Below are 15,365 nucleotides of genomic sequence, written 5' to 3' on the forward strand. Positions count from 1 at the left end.
TACCCCTCCGGACCCACCAGGAACAAAGGTCTCCGTGTGCACCTGCCTGGGTTAGGCATAGGTCGGGGAGTCCCAGAGCTATGATCCCGGAGAGGCAGAGGGAGCCTGTGGGCTCCCCGGGGGCCTGAGAGCTCAGCCCATGCTGTCAGCACAAGGTCTTCCTCTAGAAGGCCTCCCTCCAGAGTCAGGTGCCGGCCGTACAGCTACGAGGGACTGTGGGCCTTTTCCTCCGATCGCTCCCGGCCTGGTCAGGGAGACAGACGCCACAGTCAGGGAGCCAGTGCGGCCGGGCCTGTGCGGAGGAAAGAACGAGAATACAGGAGCACAGCAGAGCGAGCCGACGGGAGGTCCAGGATGGTGCCTGTGCTGTGGGGAAAGGGAAGAGAGAGTGAACCAAGGAAATGCGGTGGGAGAGGAAATGTAGTTCAAACAAGTAGGCAGCTTGGGTACAAACCCGGGAATGAGAAAGGTCGCTGCTCTGGGCTTTGCCACACAGATCAGTGAGCAAAACAGACCATCCCTGCCCTGGAGGGGCTTCTGTTCTCACGGGAGATGGGGAGTAAACATGATAAACACTGAAGAGTGTTTGAAGGTGTGAGGTGCGATGGAAAGAAATCGGAAAGTGGGGGCAGGGTATGGGCACCGGGCAGCCGGGGAGCCTCCTTGGGCAGGCGGCAGGTGCATCATGCCAGGTGGGAGGGAGAGCCTTCCAGGCGGAGGGAACAGCCAGTGCAAAGCCCTGAGACGGGAGCCTGGCGCACACCCTGGGGGCTTCCTGCAGGGCTGGAGCTCAGTGGGCAGGGGAGTTAGTAGCAGACAGAGGTAGCTGGGCCAGATCAGAAGGGCCTCTCCGGCCGTTGTCAAGACTTCTTTTGGCAGGGTGGGCGAGCAGAAGGTTCTGAGCGGGGAGACACGGAATTGAAGGTTCGGGAAGATCCCCCTGGCTGTGTGGAGAGCAAGCGTGGGGACCGTGGGTGGAAGTGAGGACAGGTTCGGAGGCTGCTTCGGTCTCCAGGGAGAGGAGGGGGCAGCAGCCCGGGCGGTGGGAAGCAGGCGGGTTCTGGTCAGAGTGAAATCGTGGAGCCAGTGAGATTTGCAGATGGGTTGGACGAGGGGTGCAGAGAAGGGAAGACCGATGGAGGCTCCAGGGTTTCAGCCCAAGCCACCAGCGCTGTCCAGTGAGGTGGGGGTGGGGGTGGACTCGAACAGGCGCTCGCTCCAGGACACGGACAAGTGACCACCACGTGGCGATGTCAGGACATGGGTTTGGGCCAGAGGGTTCTGCCTGGAGCTGGAAATTCGGGAGTTATCATCATATAAATAGTACTCCAAGCCACTCCAGGCCTGAGTCTGTGTTTATCACTCCCTCCAGAGCCACATCAAGAAGAGGCTATTCATGTTCCGGTTCGGGGACCGCAGGACGCGGATGAACTGGGTGCACGTGCGCAATCTGGTGCAGGCCCACGTGCTGGCAGCCGAGGCCCTCACTGCGGCCAAGGGCTACGTGGCTGTGAGTCTCCTTCCCCTCCCCCACCCAGTCGGCTGCGGGCAGGGCACCCCATGCCCCCCAGGGGACTCCTGGCTCACACCCATTTCTCCCCAACTCAAGGTGGTCCATAGGACCGTAGGCTCAGGGAAGCTTGGGGTGAGAGGGTCTTTACAGAGAGCCCCTTGCAGTGACCCTGTGACACAGGTGTTGGTCCTGAAGTCATGGTCACCAAATGCTAAGAATCTTATATACGACATCCCATGTAATCTTCCCAACAGCCCAAGAGGGAGATCCTGTTGTTTTCTTCCCATTTCTCAGATGAAGGAACTGAGGTACAGAGAAGTTAAGAGTGACTCTATGGAGGTCCCACACCTAGTCAGGGTGACCACCCCCGAATTCAAAGGGAATTGCTCAGGTCTGTCCCCGGGGCTGGGAAAGGGCCATGACTTCTCAGTGGCTGCTCAGGGGAATTGGGGAGATCGGGGCAGCTGCTGAGCCATCTGGAAGGGTGGCGTCAGGCTGGGGGGCAGATGCCTGACTGTTCCCCTCCCTGTGTGTCCCCTCAGAGCGGCCAGGCATATTACATCAACGATGGGGAGAGTGTCAACCTCTTTGAGTGGATGGCCCCACTGGTAGGTGCCCAGGCATCCGCCCGCCCCCACCCCGAGTGAGAAGTCAGGCATTCTGCACGTCTTCTCTCCTTGTCATGGAGTCTTTTCCTCTGTCCCGAAAATCAGAAGCTTTCACATTAAAAACCAGCTCTGGCTGATAGTGTCCACTGGGCAACACTGGAACTGGCTGAGCTGGGTGTAGCTTCCCCTTTAGGGAACCTTGTTCTCCCCTGATTTGCCAGAGTCCCTCCCAGCCTGACTCCTGATTTATGGGGACTTGCCCTGTGCACGTTTGCTTGTGTGACCCCCATACTGTCCGACGGAGCTCCACAAGGGGTAAGTAGAAGGTAGACTGAGCCACAGAGGGAGGTGCTGGCCCTGGGGCTTCCTATGCTGTGGGCCCTCAGAGAACCCTGGCCTCCTCATCCAGCACCCTACAGACCCCGTCTTGGGGCCAGCGCTTCCTGGAAAGGGTCGACCAGCAGCCCCGGGCTGGAGGATCTGTCCTTGAGACATTCAGGCATAACGAGATCAATGAGCTTTGTTGAGATATTATTCACATACTGTACGGTTCACCTATTTAAAGCGCATAATTCTATGGTTTTTAATATATTCAGAGTTGTACAAGCATCACCATAATCAATTTTAGAACAGTTCCTCACCCTCCAAAGCAGGACCCCCCCCAAATTATGCCTTTACTCCGTCCCTCGCCCCTCCCCCGACACAACCCCCGGCCGACTCTCTGTTTCTGTAGACTTGCCTCTTTGGACAAGTCTTATAAATGGAACCATGTGATACAATGTATTGGGCTTCTGTTCTTTGGCATTGTGCTCTCCAATCCGTCCATGTGTAGCCTGCATTGTATCAGTATTCATTCTCTTGGTTGCCAGAAAACATTCCCTTCTAGGGATATACCACATCTTGTTAATCCTTTCATCAGTTGATAGAAATTGGGGTTTTTCTACTTTGGGGCTACTATGACTAATGGTGCTGTTATGTTAATGTATATGTATTTTGTGTATGTACGTATTCATTTCCCTTGGGTGTGCACTCAAGAGTGGGATTGCTGGGCCTGGTGGTAGCTCTCTGCTGAACCTTTGGAGGAGCTGCCAGACTGTTCTTTTGTTAAACCACTTGAGAAACCGTCAGACTGATTTCCAAAGTGGCTTCCCTGGATAAGTGCCTCTGGCTGTAAGCAGACGTCAGTAGTCACTAAATGATGTGAATGATCCCAGATTAAAAACTGACCTATGCGTATATTTTTTAAAGACTTTATTTATTTATTTATTTTTTATTTTTTTTTTAAAGATTTTATTTATTTATTTGACAGAGAGAAATCACAAGCAGATGGAGAGGCAGGCAGAGAGAGAGAGAGGGAAGCAGGCTCCCTGCTGAGCAGAGAGCCCGATGCGGGACTCGATCCCAGGACCCTGAGATCATGACCTGAGCCGAAGGCAGCGGCTTAACCCACTGAGCCACCCAGGCGCCCAAGACTTTATTTATTTAAATGACAGAGACACAGCAAGACTGGGAACACAAGCAGGGCAAGTGGGAGAGGGAGAAGCAGGCCTCCTGCTGAGCGGGGAGCCCGATGTGGGGCTCGATCCCAGGACCCGGGGATCATGACCTGAGCTGAAGGCAGCCACTTAATGACTGAACCACTCAGGTGCTCCTGACCTGTGCGTATTTACCCAAAATTACAAATGTAGTGGTCCAAAGGGGCACGTGCACCCCAATGTTTATAGCAGCAATGTTCACAGTAACCAAGCTAGGGAAAGAGCCCAGATGTCCTCAACAGTCGAATGGATAAGGAAGATGTAGTGTATATCTACAATGGAATACTATGCAGCCATCAAAAATCCAAACTCTTGCCATTTGCAATGATGTGGATGGAACTAGAGGGTATTATGCTCAGTGAAATAAGTCAATGAGAGAAAGACAATTTCATAGGATCTCACTGATATGAGGAATTTGAGAAACAAGACAGAGGATCATAGGGGAAAGGAGGGAAAAATGAAACAAGACGAAAGCAGAGAGGGAGACGAACCGTAAGAGACTCTTAATCTCGGGAAACAAACTGAGGGTTGCTGGAGTGGAGGGGGTGGGAGGGATGGGGTGGCGGGGGTGGGCATTGGGGAGGCGATGTGCTATGTGAGAAAGACGAAAACAGGGGTGCCTGGGTGGCTCAGTGGGTTAAAGCCTCTGCCTTCGCTCAGGTCATGATCCTGGAGTCCTGGGATCGAGCCCCACATCGGGCTCTCTGCTCAGCAGGGAGCCTGCTTCCTCCCTCTCTCTCTGCCTGCCTCTCTGCCTACTTGTGATCTCTGTCTGTCACATAAATATAATCTTTCAAAACAAAACAAAAACAAAAACAACCGACCCATGCATTCAAGCCCTACTTGACTTTTCTAGATCAAAGTTTTCCATTCAAGTCTGGCACGGGGTTGGGGCTGGCCGCAGGGTGTTTTCCCCCTTGGGTGAGCAGGCAAGAGGTCAGACGTTACTTCCGCTCGCCCCAGGGTAAAGGGAACATGTGACATTTTCACACTGGCCCACGGAAGACCTGTTGTCATCTCAGGCCATGTTTCCTTGCAGTTTGAGAAGCTGGGATACAGCGAGCCCTGGATCCAGGTGCCTACCTCCTGGGTTTACCTCGCAGGTAAGGAGAGGAAAATATGTAATAAAATTCCTCCGTGTGCCGGGTGCGTGGGCACCGCCTCGTTTCAGGCCCAGGCCAGGAGTAGGCGGAGCTGTGAGGCACTGAGGACACAGGATCTCAGGAGACCATCGCTCTCGGGGTCTTCCGAGCTGCACCTGCCCTGGCCCGGCAGCCTCCTCCCCCTCCTGTCCTCCCTGCAGGGTGGGTGTGATTGGGCCACAGTGAGAAAGCGGGACAGGCAGGATTCACACCTGTGCTTGGCGGAGTCCACACCTGGCCCTGGGGCCTGTGGCGGGAGGCATCAGCCAGTCCCCTGGGGCCACCTTGTACCCCAAGGTCACCCCAAAGTCAAGGCTGCCTTTGGGGTGAGGGGAGCTGCTTCCTCACTCTTCAGGTCAGTCTCTACTCTCCCCCGACCCCCCGACCGCCCCGTCACCGCCTCCTTCCAGCCGAAATGCAGAGTCATGGGGCGCCTGGGTGGCTCAGTGGGTTGAGCCTCTGCCTTTGGCTCAGGTCATGATCTCAGGGTCCTGGGATCGAGTCCCACATTGGGCTCTCTGCTCAGCAGGGAGCCTGCTTCCCTCTCTCTCTCTCTGCCTGCCTCTCCATCTACTTGTGATTTCTCTCTGTCAAATAAATAAATAAAATCTTTAAAAAAAAAAAAAAAAAGAAATGCAGAGTCAGGCACGGAGTTGTCAGCCCAGGGGACAGTGACCCTCAAATCACAAGCAACTGCCTTCCTGGAAGACCTTAGTGATAGATCAGTTGTATGTTTTTTTTTTAATATTTTTATTTATTCATTTGACACAGATCATAAGTAGGCAGAGAGGTAGGCAGAGAGAGAGAGAGGCGGGGGGAAGCAGGCTTCCCGTTTGGGGCTCGATTCCAGGACCCTGAGATCATGACTTGAGCCTAAGGCAGAGGCTTTAACCCACTAAACCACCCAGGTGCCCCATCAGTTGTATTTTAAATGCACTGGGATGCTTGCCATTTAAGGCAGAGATCTGCTGACATTTTTGCCCACCAGGCCCCACATGCGGGGTGACGTCCCATGCCCAGCGTGGTCACGGTGATGGATGCTCTTTGACCCCCACGTGGGAAGAGTTCAGCCAGGGGTTCTAGTAGTTTTACAGGATGTAAATGGAAATATGCATTTCCACTTCCCAGCGAGCTATCGCCCCCGAGTTCTTAGCTTTGGCTGTACATCCGAGTCACTGGGGAGCTTATAAAATATCAAAATGCCTCAGCTCAAGACCAGCTACATCAGCATCACCAAGAGGAAGGCGGGAGCATTTTTTTTAAGTGGTCCGGTGGTTCCCATGATGGAGAACCACTCTCCGACTTCTCTCTCCTCCGCAAGAGACCGCACCGCAATAGAAGTGAGAGGAAGAGGCATGATCTGAGCTAACTGAATCGGCTCTGATTTATTTTCAAATGTCAGTCCTTTAATGTTAATGACAACTTACTCGAGACACGTTTCACAGCCAAACAAGGCACCCCAGCATGTGCTGAGAGCTGCCGATTTAAAGGAATCCAAGGACAGGAGAATTTGGCAAAGTGATGAGATTCCCCCCAACTCCCCGGAGCAAAGCAAATAATGCCCCCAACTGCTTTGCCCCCGAGGGCCTTCTGGGAGCTTCCAGAGAGGGAGGCGCCCTGGTCATTGGCCCCTCTCTCCCCGCACAGCTGCAGCGATGGAGTATTTGCACCTGGCCCTGAGGCCCATCTGTAGCGTCCCGCCGCTGCTTACCCGGAGCGAGGTAAGGGGGCCGCTGCTGGGGGAGCTCCTGGTCCACACCCCCACCGGCCCCACCCCTCGCCCCTTTGACGCCATAACTGGATGGCTGTCTGAGGTCTCAGAACCTTCCAGGTGGGCCCAAATCTAGCACCAGCTTCTTTGGAATCATCCCAACCTCTGCGCTTTTGCTGAGGCTGAGTGCTCTCCGGGTCTGAGATGTGGCGCGCTCCGGTCCCTCATCCCTGTCACTTCATTCTTTTTTTTTTTTTTTTTTTTTAAAGATTTTATTTATTTATTTGACAGAGAGAAATCACAAGTAGATAGAGAGGCAGGCAGAGAGAGAGAGAGAGGGAAGCAGGCTCCCTGCTGAGAGCCTGATGCGGGACTCGATCCCAGGACTCTGAGATCATGACCTGAGCCGAAAGCAGCGGCTTAACCCACTGAGCCACCCAGGCGCCCCAAGATTTTATGTATTTATTTGAGAGAGATAGAGAGAGCAGAAGAAGGGGGAGTGTCAGAGGGAGAAGCAGACTCCCCGCTGAGCAGGGAGCCAAATGCGGGAGTTGATCCTAGGCCCTGGGAACATGACCTGAGACAAAGGCAGATGCTTGACTGACTGAGCCACCCAGGCTTCCCTAAAAGAGGATTTTTAAAAATTTTATTTAATCTATTTTTTAAGTGATTGAAACCAAGATTTTATTTATTTATTTGACAGAGATCAAAGGAGGCAGAGAGGCAGGCAGAGAGAGGGGGAAGCAGGCTCCCTGCTGAGCAGAGAGCCCGATGTGGGACTTGATCCCAGGACCCTGAGATCATGACCTGAGCTGAAGGCAGAGGCTTTAACCCACTGAGCCACCCAGGTGCCTCAAGGACTTTTTTAAAGAGATTTTATTTATTTATCTAGAGAGAGCATGTGCAAGTGGGGGGAGGAACAGAGGGAAAGGGAGAGAAACTCTCAGACTCAGCTCTGAGTTTCATGACCCTGGGATCATGACCCCTGAGACCATGACCTAAGGTCATGACCTGAGCCAAAGTCAAGAGTGGAACCTTAACGGACTGAACCACCCAGGCACCCCTTAAAGAGGGTGTTTTAATGTACATTGTAAATAGTGTTTGGCGTTACTTGCAAAATCCTCTGAGTTCACGTTCTCATCTGATTCTCTCTGATGTCCTGCTAAATTAGGAAAGGTAAGAGATTATGATCGTGTTTTATGAAAAACTGAGCACTGAAGGAGTTAGTGACTTTTCCAGGGTCACACGGTTCTGGCATTGGCTTCATACTCAAGCTCAGAGCCGTCTGACTTCCATGTGCTTTCTCCTTTGGGCCATCCAGACTAGCAGAGGAAAAGAGAGTGACCATAGCAGCCATCTACTGAGTGTTGGATACGCCAGGCATTGTGCCTTATCTCATTTAATTTTCACTACTGCATTGTAGATTATGTAGTTATCTCCATTTCCAGAGGAAATGAGACACACAGGGCTGACCTGCCCATGAGTATTTGTTTAAGTAGCAGAGCTGACTTTTGAACCCATACCAGACCTAAATGCTTTCAAGCTTAACCATCAACTTGTGAAATGACTCAGGAATCAAAATCATGTAGATTTAGCTGCCGAAGTGCTACTGAATTATGGTTGGGTGGGACTTAGCTCCCCTCGCTCTGGTTTCACTCAACAGGTTTCCCTGTACAACCAAGGGGTAAGGGATCCCTCTTTAGCGAAGGAGGTTTCTGGGCACTGTGGCTCTGGCGCCCTCTGCTGGTCAATCTGTGGTTTACTAACCAGCCCTCCAGTTGCAGAATCTGATTCGTTGAACATTTTTTGAGCGCCCACAGTGTGCCAGGCATTGTGCTGAGTAGCGAAGGCAAAACATAGCCCTTACCTCAAGGAGCTCACAGTCCAAAGGGGAGGAAAGCTTGTCAATCGGGCAACTGTAATAAGGGCTGTATTGGAGGAAACCATGAGGAACTTCAGAGCACACAGAAGGGGCACCTCAGCCAGTTCTGAGTAAGTTAAGACTTCCCAAAGGAAGGTGACATCTAAGCCTGAGGGCATTGTGTCCAGGACCCTGCTGGTCTAGCTCCCAGCTGTATCCCCCAAGGTCCTGAACTTACTACTTGGGGCAAAAAGGGACAAGATTGCCCTCTCCTCTACAAGTGTCCGAGACTAGCAGCTTGGGGGGGGGGGGGTGTTTCTGTGTCATGGGAGGATTGAGCGGCTCTCTCCGACCCCTTCCCAGGGTCCAGCTGAGGAACAAGAGAGGAAGAAATGAGGCGGGAGGGCATCCTCCCAGTCCAAGCATAGCAGGGAAGAGCATGGGCTGAAATCTGAGTTACCTGTGTGAGTCTGGGCAAGTCGATTAACCTCTCTGTTTTTAATTTTCAAATATGTAAAGAGAAAAAAAAATGTAAAGAGGAAACGGTGGTAGTACCACCTCAGGGGATTAAATAAGATAAGGCCAAGCACAGTGCCTATTCAGTTATAGATAGCTATCAGTACTGCCCTTGAAGCCCGGGCCCCAGCAGAGGGGAAGAAACGGCAGCCCAGACCCTGGAGAGTAATCGTTTATGTATAATTGAATTCCTCTTTTAGGGAAGCTTAACCAGGATGGGAGAAAGAAGGCTGCGCCCTAGGACTGTGGCCAGAGAAGCCTAGAGCGTTGCCTGGGGTGGTTTTTTCCGGAGAGCAGCACCCAGGCCACAGAGAGGGCGGTCATCTTCTCCTAGAGCATACCCAAAATGTGCAAGTGCCTGCTGAGTCCCAGAGCCTTGCTAGGCTGGGGAAGGGACACTGCGGGGGTGGGGCCTTCCCTTTTGGGGGACTGAGAAGTTCAGTTAGGCTGGGGGAGTTGCAGAAAAGGCCTCCTGGAGGCGGCGCCCTCGAGGAAAATGCAGATGGGAGGGACAGAGGAAACCTCCCCGTGCACCGCGGGAGCAAGATCCCGCCCACGGGTTCTTTGAAACTGCTGTGCGACCAAAGGGAAACCTCGGCCCTCTCTTCCTTTTCGGTAAAACAAGGTGGAGAGCGCGTCCCACCCGCATAGCCTCGGCCCTCGGCCGCCCCGCCTCTCCCCGCAGGTGCGCAGCGTGGCCGTGACGCACACCTTCCAGATCGCCAAGGCCCGCGCCCAGCTTGGCTACGCGCCAGACAAATTCCGCTTCACGGACGTCGTGGAACAGTATGTGCGGTCCACGAGCCAGCGGCCCTGCGGCTGTACGGCGCGGACGCTCCTACGGCTGCTGCTCGGGCTGCTGCTGCTGCTCGGGCTGCTCGCCCTGGCGCTGCACCTGCTCGGCCGGCAGCGGTCCTTCGTCTGATCTTCGTCCCTTGGCGGGAGCCGGCTACTGCCTCCGCTCCATCCTCCGGGCTTGGCCCCGCCTCCGTATTTTCTCCGCCCATTTCCCCGCCCATATCCCCACCCTCTAGGCTTGGATCCGCCCCCTGGGTCTTGACTCCGCCTTGGGCACGCCTCTGCTCCGCCTCTGGACTCGCCCTCATGTACTTGCCCCGCCCACATCCCCGCCCTCCGAGCTTGATCCCGCCCCCTGCATCTTGACCCCGCCCCTGTCCCGATGTCCGCTCTTGGACCCGCCTCTGGGTCCGCCCTCATGTCCTTGCCACGCCCACACTCCCCGCCTCCTGCGTCTTGACCCCGCCCCTGTCCTGATGTCCGCTCTTGGACCCGCCTCTGCACCGCCTCTGGGTCCGCCTGGCCCCGCCTTCTGGGTCTGGGCCTGGCGGGGTTACTGAGCAGGTCGCCGCACAGCCTCATCCGTCTTCCGGGCCTTCGCCCACCCTTCCCTGCCCCGAATTCTCCCCTGCTCTGGTTTCGCCCTCTTTCTGGCCCTACCGGTATGATGGCGCCCTCCGCTTCGTTTCTCTTTCGGACTGGCCCTGCCCCGCCCTCTGGATCTTGTCCCTCCACTGTCCTCGTTGTAATTCGGCAACAGCCCCGCCCTCCTCCTCTCCGACTCCCCCGCCCCTCTCCGGGCACGCCTCCTAAGGTGAGTTCCTGGGGCCTGGCCAGAGTCTCCTTCAGCCAAGTGCAGGCCTGGCTAGCCTTAGCCTTTGCAGTTTTCCCAGTCTGATGCTGCCTGTCTAGGGTCACCGGACCCTCCTCGCCGTTCAGGCTCCTCTGTGCTTGTCCTGAGATCGTCTTGAAGAGACTCATTCCAGGAGAGTTGCTTTTGATCTGCTGCTACCTTAATGTTTTGGGTTCACTCAGTCATGCATTCTCTCCCTCTGTGTTGATAGTCAGGGTTGGAGGGACCCCTGAGACCCAGACTTCTGCCTAGCCCATAGCCCTTTTGGATTTCCGGCTTACTAGCCTGGGGCTGACTTAGCTTATTAAGCACAGGCTTCTTCTGTACCAGCCAGGATCTAAACCAAAACAAAATTTTTAAAGGCGGTCAAAAGGCATAAACTTCCAGTTATAAAATAAATAAGCCGCGGTGATGTAAAGGTGAGTATCGTTAATAATACTGTATTATGTATGTGAAAGTTGCTAGGAGAATAGATCTTTACAAGAAAAAATTGTAACTATGTCTTGATGGCTGTTAACCAAACTTGGTCATTTCACAACATTGTGTGGTTCATGTGAAATTAATATTTTGTGTAAATTATATCTCTAAAAAATAGCTTTTTAAAGGACTGGACCTTTTGGAAAAGTACCAATATAATTATAATGGGAAGAGTTAGAACTTATTTTTGTCCTATTTTGTAATTTCATATTACATATTTCATACTACATATTCATATTTCATAATCTTCTATTAATCAGGGGGCAGTGGTGATCACCATAATCTTTAATGTTTTAACCCACAAAATTTCATCAAGCCTTGCTCTCCACAGAAACACCCCTCCCCATTGCCTTGATATTAATTATGAGTACCAGGATATCTGTGTATAAATGTATCTATGTATGTATCATAATGGGCACCTGCACATTACAGCAGAGAAGAAAACCATCACAAGCCAAAGAACACCTGTGGTGGAGGGGAGGGAATGTGTTAGAGCCAACGTGGCCACCCCCAGTGTATCCCTCTCTGCAGAACAGTTAAAGTTTGGGAAGCAGCTAAGAACCATATGCTCCTCTTTGCTCGATTGAACCGAACACATGCCTGCGATTTTTTTAAAGCTCAGTAATAATCCTTTATGTCCGTTTAATGCTTGAGAGTTTTAATGCTTGAAGTTTTAATGCCATCTATCTGCTTTTATTTAGTTCTTCTGGCCATCCCTACAGTTGGGTTTATTGTTCCCATTGTGTAAATTAGGAACTTGGGGTTATATCTAACTTTGAATTGGACGAGGTGGGGGTTCCTCCTCTGCAGCTGGAGTCCTATGGGGGAGCTGGCCAAGGCTCATGAAACACCACACACAGTGATGTCTGTTCTTCTGCCCCCCTCCCCCCATGTCAGGGCTTCCTTCAAGCTCTGGCATCTACCGTTAGGGCCGGCAGCCCTTGGGCTCCCTTTCTTCTCGGTAATGCACATGCCTCTAAACTCACCATCTTCTTTCTGACCTTCCTCTCTATCAATCCTGAGGAATCTGTTCTCAGGGCTGGGAGCACAGGCTTTCCCTGTTCAAATAATCTTCTATACCTTTTATCTTCTGCCAAAACACAGCTACCACCGGAAAAACAAAAGGAAGATCAATTTCTTTGTTTTCTGGCTTTCTCTAAGTCCTTTGTTTCCCTGGCTCCAGAGGCTCAGGATATCTATGGTTGGGGCCTGGGGGCAGTTGTGGGTCACTCTGCTGAGAAAGCTTCCCTCCTTTCGTGTGTCTTGACCCAGTGGGAAAGGAGGCGGTCCCTCCACCCAACGGACAACTGAGTCCCCATGAGGATTTTAGAGGCTGTCCAGGTAACTCAGGTTCCTCTGAGTCCTCTGTACCTCACGTTCTGAGAGAAGGAGGTCCTGATTTACTTGGAAATACTGAGTAGAAGCAACATGAATGCAGAAAACAGAGTTGCTGTTGTGGTTTTCCAATCCGAATGGATCATCAGGGTGAATTCATAAGTTTCCCACTGTGGGTGCTGAAGCTAATTCCTGTTGTAAACCCAAGGCTGGGTGTCTAAAATGTCCTCCAATCTCAGCGTGCCTGGCTGGTTCAGCGGGAGGAATGTGCAACCCTTGATCTCAGGGCTGTGGGTTTAAGCCCCATGTTGAGTGCAGAGATCACTAACAAATAAATTTTAAAAATATCCTCATAGTCTCTTTCATCTTAAAAATATTCTCCCTTGATTCCCCATTTCCTGTCTCTGAATCAACAATCCTGAGATCATGACCTGAGCCAAAACGGAGAGTCCGACGCTTACCGACATGAGCCACCCAGGCATCCCTCAAAATGACTTTAATCAGGGTCATCATTGACCTTGTCTGTAAATCATAAGTCCAATGCATATTTTTCAGTCTTTATCTTGCCAAGCCTCTTAGTGTTCAACATTCCCCCTACCCCCTCTTTGCAATACTCGCCTTGGTCTATATGGACACCACACCTGTTTTCCACCTGTCTCTGGCCATGCTTCCTCAGTCCCCTCTCTCCCACTGCCCTCCGTTCCTCAGGACTCTGTCTTGGCCCCTCCACTCCCCCTGTGCGCTCTTCCTGAGCAAGTCCATCCATTCCCATGGCCTCAGTCTCCACCACCTCCCAAATCTGTATCATTTGTCCAGAATGTTCTCTGGACCTCCAGAGTTCTGTGCCCAACCTCCTACTCAAGCCCATGTCCCACATCTCAAACTCAGTGTGAATCAAATTGAAATCGTCTTCTCCACGAACTCCTCTTCATCCTGTGTTGCCTCCTAGGGACAGGAAAGGCACCACCAGTGCCACCAGCCAGGGGCTCAAGTCCCAAACCTGGTCATCACTTTTGACATGTTCTTCACATCCTCATCAGGGAGTTCTGTCAGATCACTTCCAAAATATCTGTCCCACCCACCCTTTCAGTCCTACCCACGGTCACAAGCATGGTACAAGTCACTCTTCTTTCTCCAAGACGGCTGCAGTAGACTTTGAATGGACCCTCCTGTTCCTGCTGCCAGAGGGAACTTTCTGAACCCCAAATTGGTACATGCCACCCTCCCATTTAAAACCTTTTGGTGGTTTTCCACTGCCCTCAGGATGAGGTTCAAAGCATTAATGGGGCCTTCGTGCGTAAGGGGTCAACCTCATCTCTTGCCCTTGGCCCATCTGCGCTGCTCTCTGCTCAGCTGCCCTGAATTGTCTTTGAAGCATCTCAAACTCGCCCAGCTCTCGTCTGCCGCGAGGATCTGCCACCTGCTGTCTCCTCTTCCTGGGACTCCCCTCTCCACCTTCACATACCTAACCCCTCAATTTCGAGTCCCAGCGAAATGGCACCTCCTCGGTTGACCCTGAGACAGGTTAGCACGCACTTTAGAACACTCCTCACAGGTGTAATCTGAATTTACCGCAGCTGTAAAACCGAGTTGAGCAGACTTGCCTGCCTTGTGTGATCTGTAGCCTCAGGATGCTCTCGGTTTCTGGCACACAGGAGACCTTTCATACATAGTTATTGAATAAATAAATAAATGAGAGGCCCCTGAGCCAAACCTGAAGACCAACTATGAGATGGATCCATGAAGCTGGGACTCCGAGGTTGATAGCCCCACGGGGGGCCGGCCCTCTGATGCCGCAACCTTTCCATTGGGTCGCTTGACACCCGTTCTACCAACAGATATTTGTGGGATCAGCTGGAGCTCCGCGTAGGACACAGAGCGGGCTGGAAAGGAACCTTCCCTATTGGGAAGGAATCCCTCCCAATTATGACCTAACCCAAGTCATAATTAAAAGTTGTAGGTAGTCTGCTGGAAACTATTAAAATGATCTCAGATGCTTTTCCCTTGGAAATGAGACACTTCTGGTTTTTTTTTTTTAGGTATCGATATCGCTAGGTTTGTGCACTGGGCTAGGGCAGGTGAGGGCCTGGGCTGCGTTTGCTCTCCATTCTTTTTTTTTTTTTTTAAGAGCAAAAAGGAACTTGCATTGGGAGAGGATGACAAATAGTTGGGGAAAAGAAAAGTGAGACCCTCCGGGGTGTGGCAGCGGTGGGATTCGAACCCACGCCATCGAAATGACTGGAGCCTAAATCCAGCGCCTTAGACCACTCGGCCACGCTACCGCCCGTTACGGAAGCTTCCGTGGAAACTATATTAGTTTAATGACGTGGCGCCTCACGCTCCATAGCCCCGCCCTCTCGGATTTGCGCATGCCCAATACCAGCCTCGCGTTTCCTGCGCGTTATTAAAGGCGTCTTGATCGCTGGCTCATTTCCGTGCCTTGGAACCACCGTCCTTTTTGGATCGGCAGCAAAATCTACGGTCGGAACGCCGCCCTAAAAAGGAAAGAAGAGTCCCCAGATGTTACACACGAATCTGCAGTTCCCACGTGTGGGCGCCTTGGATTTGCCGGGTACGTCGTCTGCGGTCTACGGCCACGTGGGGGCGCTGCCGCGCCGTGCGGGGAACCTTGCCCCGCGCAGATCCCGGTTAGGTCCCCGGCCTGCGGGCTACTCCAGTTCCGCTCTGCACGCCCCGCGTGCCCCCGTGGTTTGGTCCTTGCCACCGCGAGGTAAGAATCACCGTCCAGGTGAATGTGGTTAACAACGTCAGCGAAGGTTTTTGCGGATTAATTAGGCGGTTGGGCTTCCTCAAAGGGATCTGGAGAAACTGAAGTGCAGAGAGGCTAAGTGGTCTGAGCTGCCCCAGGCCCCAAGATTCCCCTCCCCAAACCCTCCCGAGACCCCAGACCCAAGATTCCCCTTCTTCTGTGCAAGCTGTTTCAGTGTTTTCTGCTTTTAATGCAATAAATACAGAGCGATACACAAGTCCATAGCATATTTCTATCTCCCATCAC

General features: G+C 52.5%; 1 protein-coding gene and 1 non-coding gene across 2 annotated transcripts in view; one reads left to right on the top strand and one right to left on the bottom strand.

Moving 5' to 3' along the window:
• The window catches only part of SDR42E2 (short chain dehydrogenase/reductase family 42E, member 2), a 28,319-nt gene that overhangs the window by 10,795 nt on the left and 2,159 nt on the right, over positions 1 to 15,365 (top strand). Inside the window, exons 8-12 of the mRNA XM_059154413.1 lie at positions 1,373 to 1,510; positions 2,056 to 2,121; positions 4,696 to 4,759; positions 6,446 to 6,519; positions 9,572 to 15,080. Coding sequence (XP_059010396.1) covers positions 1,373 to 1,510; positions 2,056 to 2,121; positions 4,696 to 4,759; positions 6,446 to 6,519; positions 9,572 to 9,811 — 582 coding nt within the window. The 3' untranslated portion in view covers positions 9,812 to 15,080. The remainder of the gene's footprint in view (positions 1 to 1,372; positions 1,511 to 2,055; positions 2,122 to 4,695; positions 4,760 to 6,445; positions 6,520 to 9,571; positions 15,081 to 15,365) is intronic.
• TRNAL-UAG (transfer RNA leucine (anticodon UAG)) lies at positions 14,550 to 14,631 on the bottom strand. Its single transcript has one exon. It is a non-coding gene; the product is annotated as a tRNA-Leu (tRNA).

The sequence above is a fragment of the Mustela lutreola genome, chromosome 17 (assembly GCF_030435805.1).
Source record: "Mustela lutreola isolate mMusLut2 chromosome 17, mMusLut2.pri, whole genome shotgun sequence".
Classification (NCBI taxonomy): domain Eukaryota; kingdom Metazoa; phylum Chordata; class Mammalia; order Carnivora; family Mustelidae; genus Mustela; species Mustela lutreola.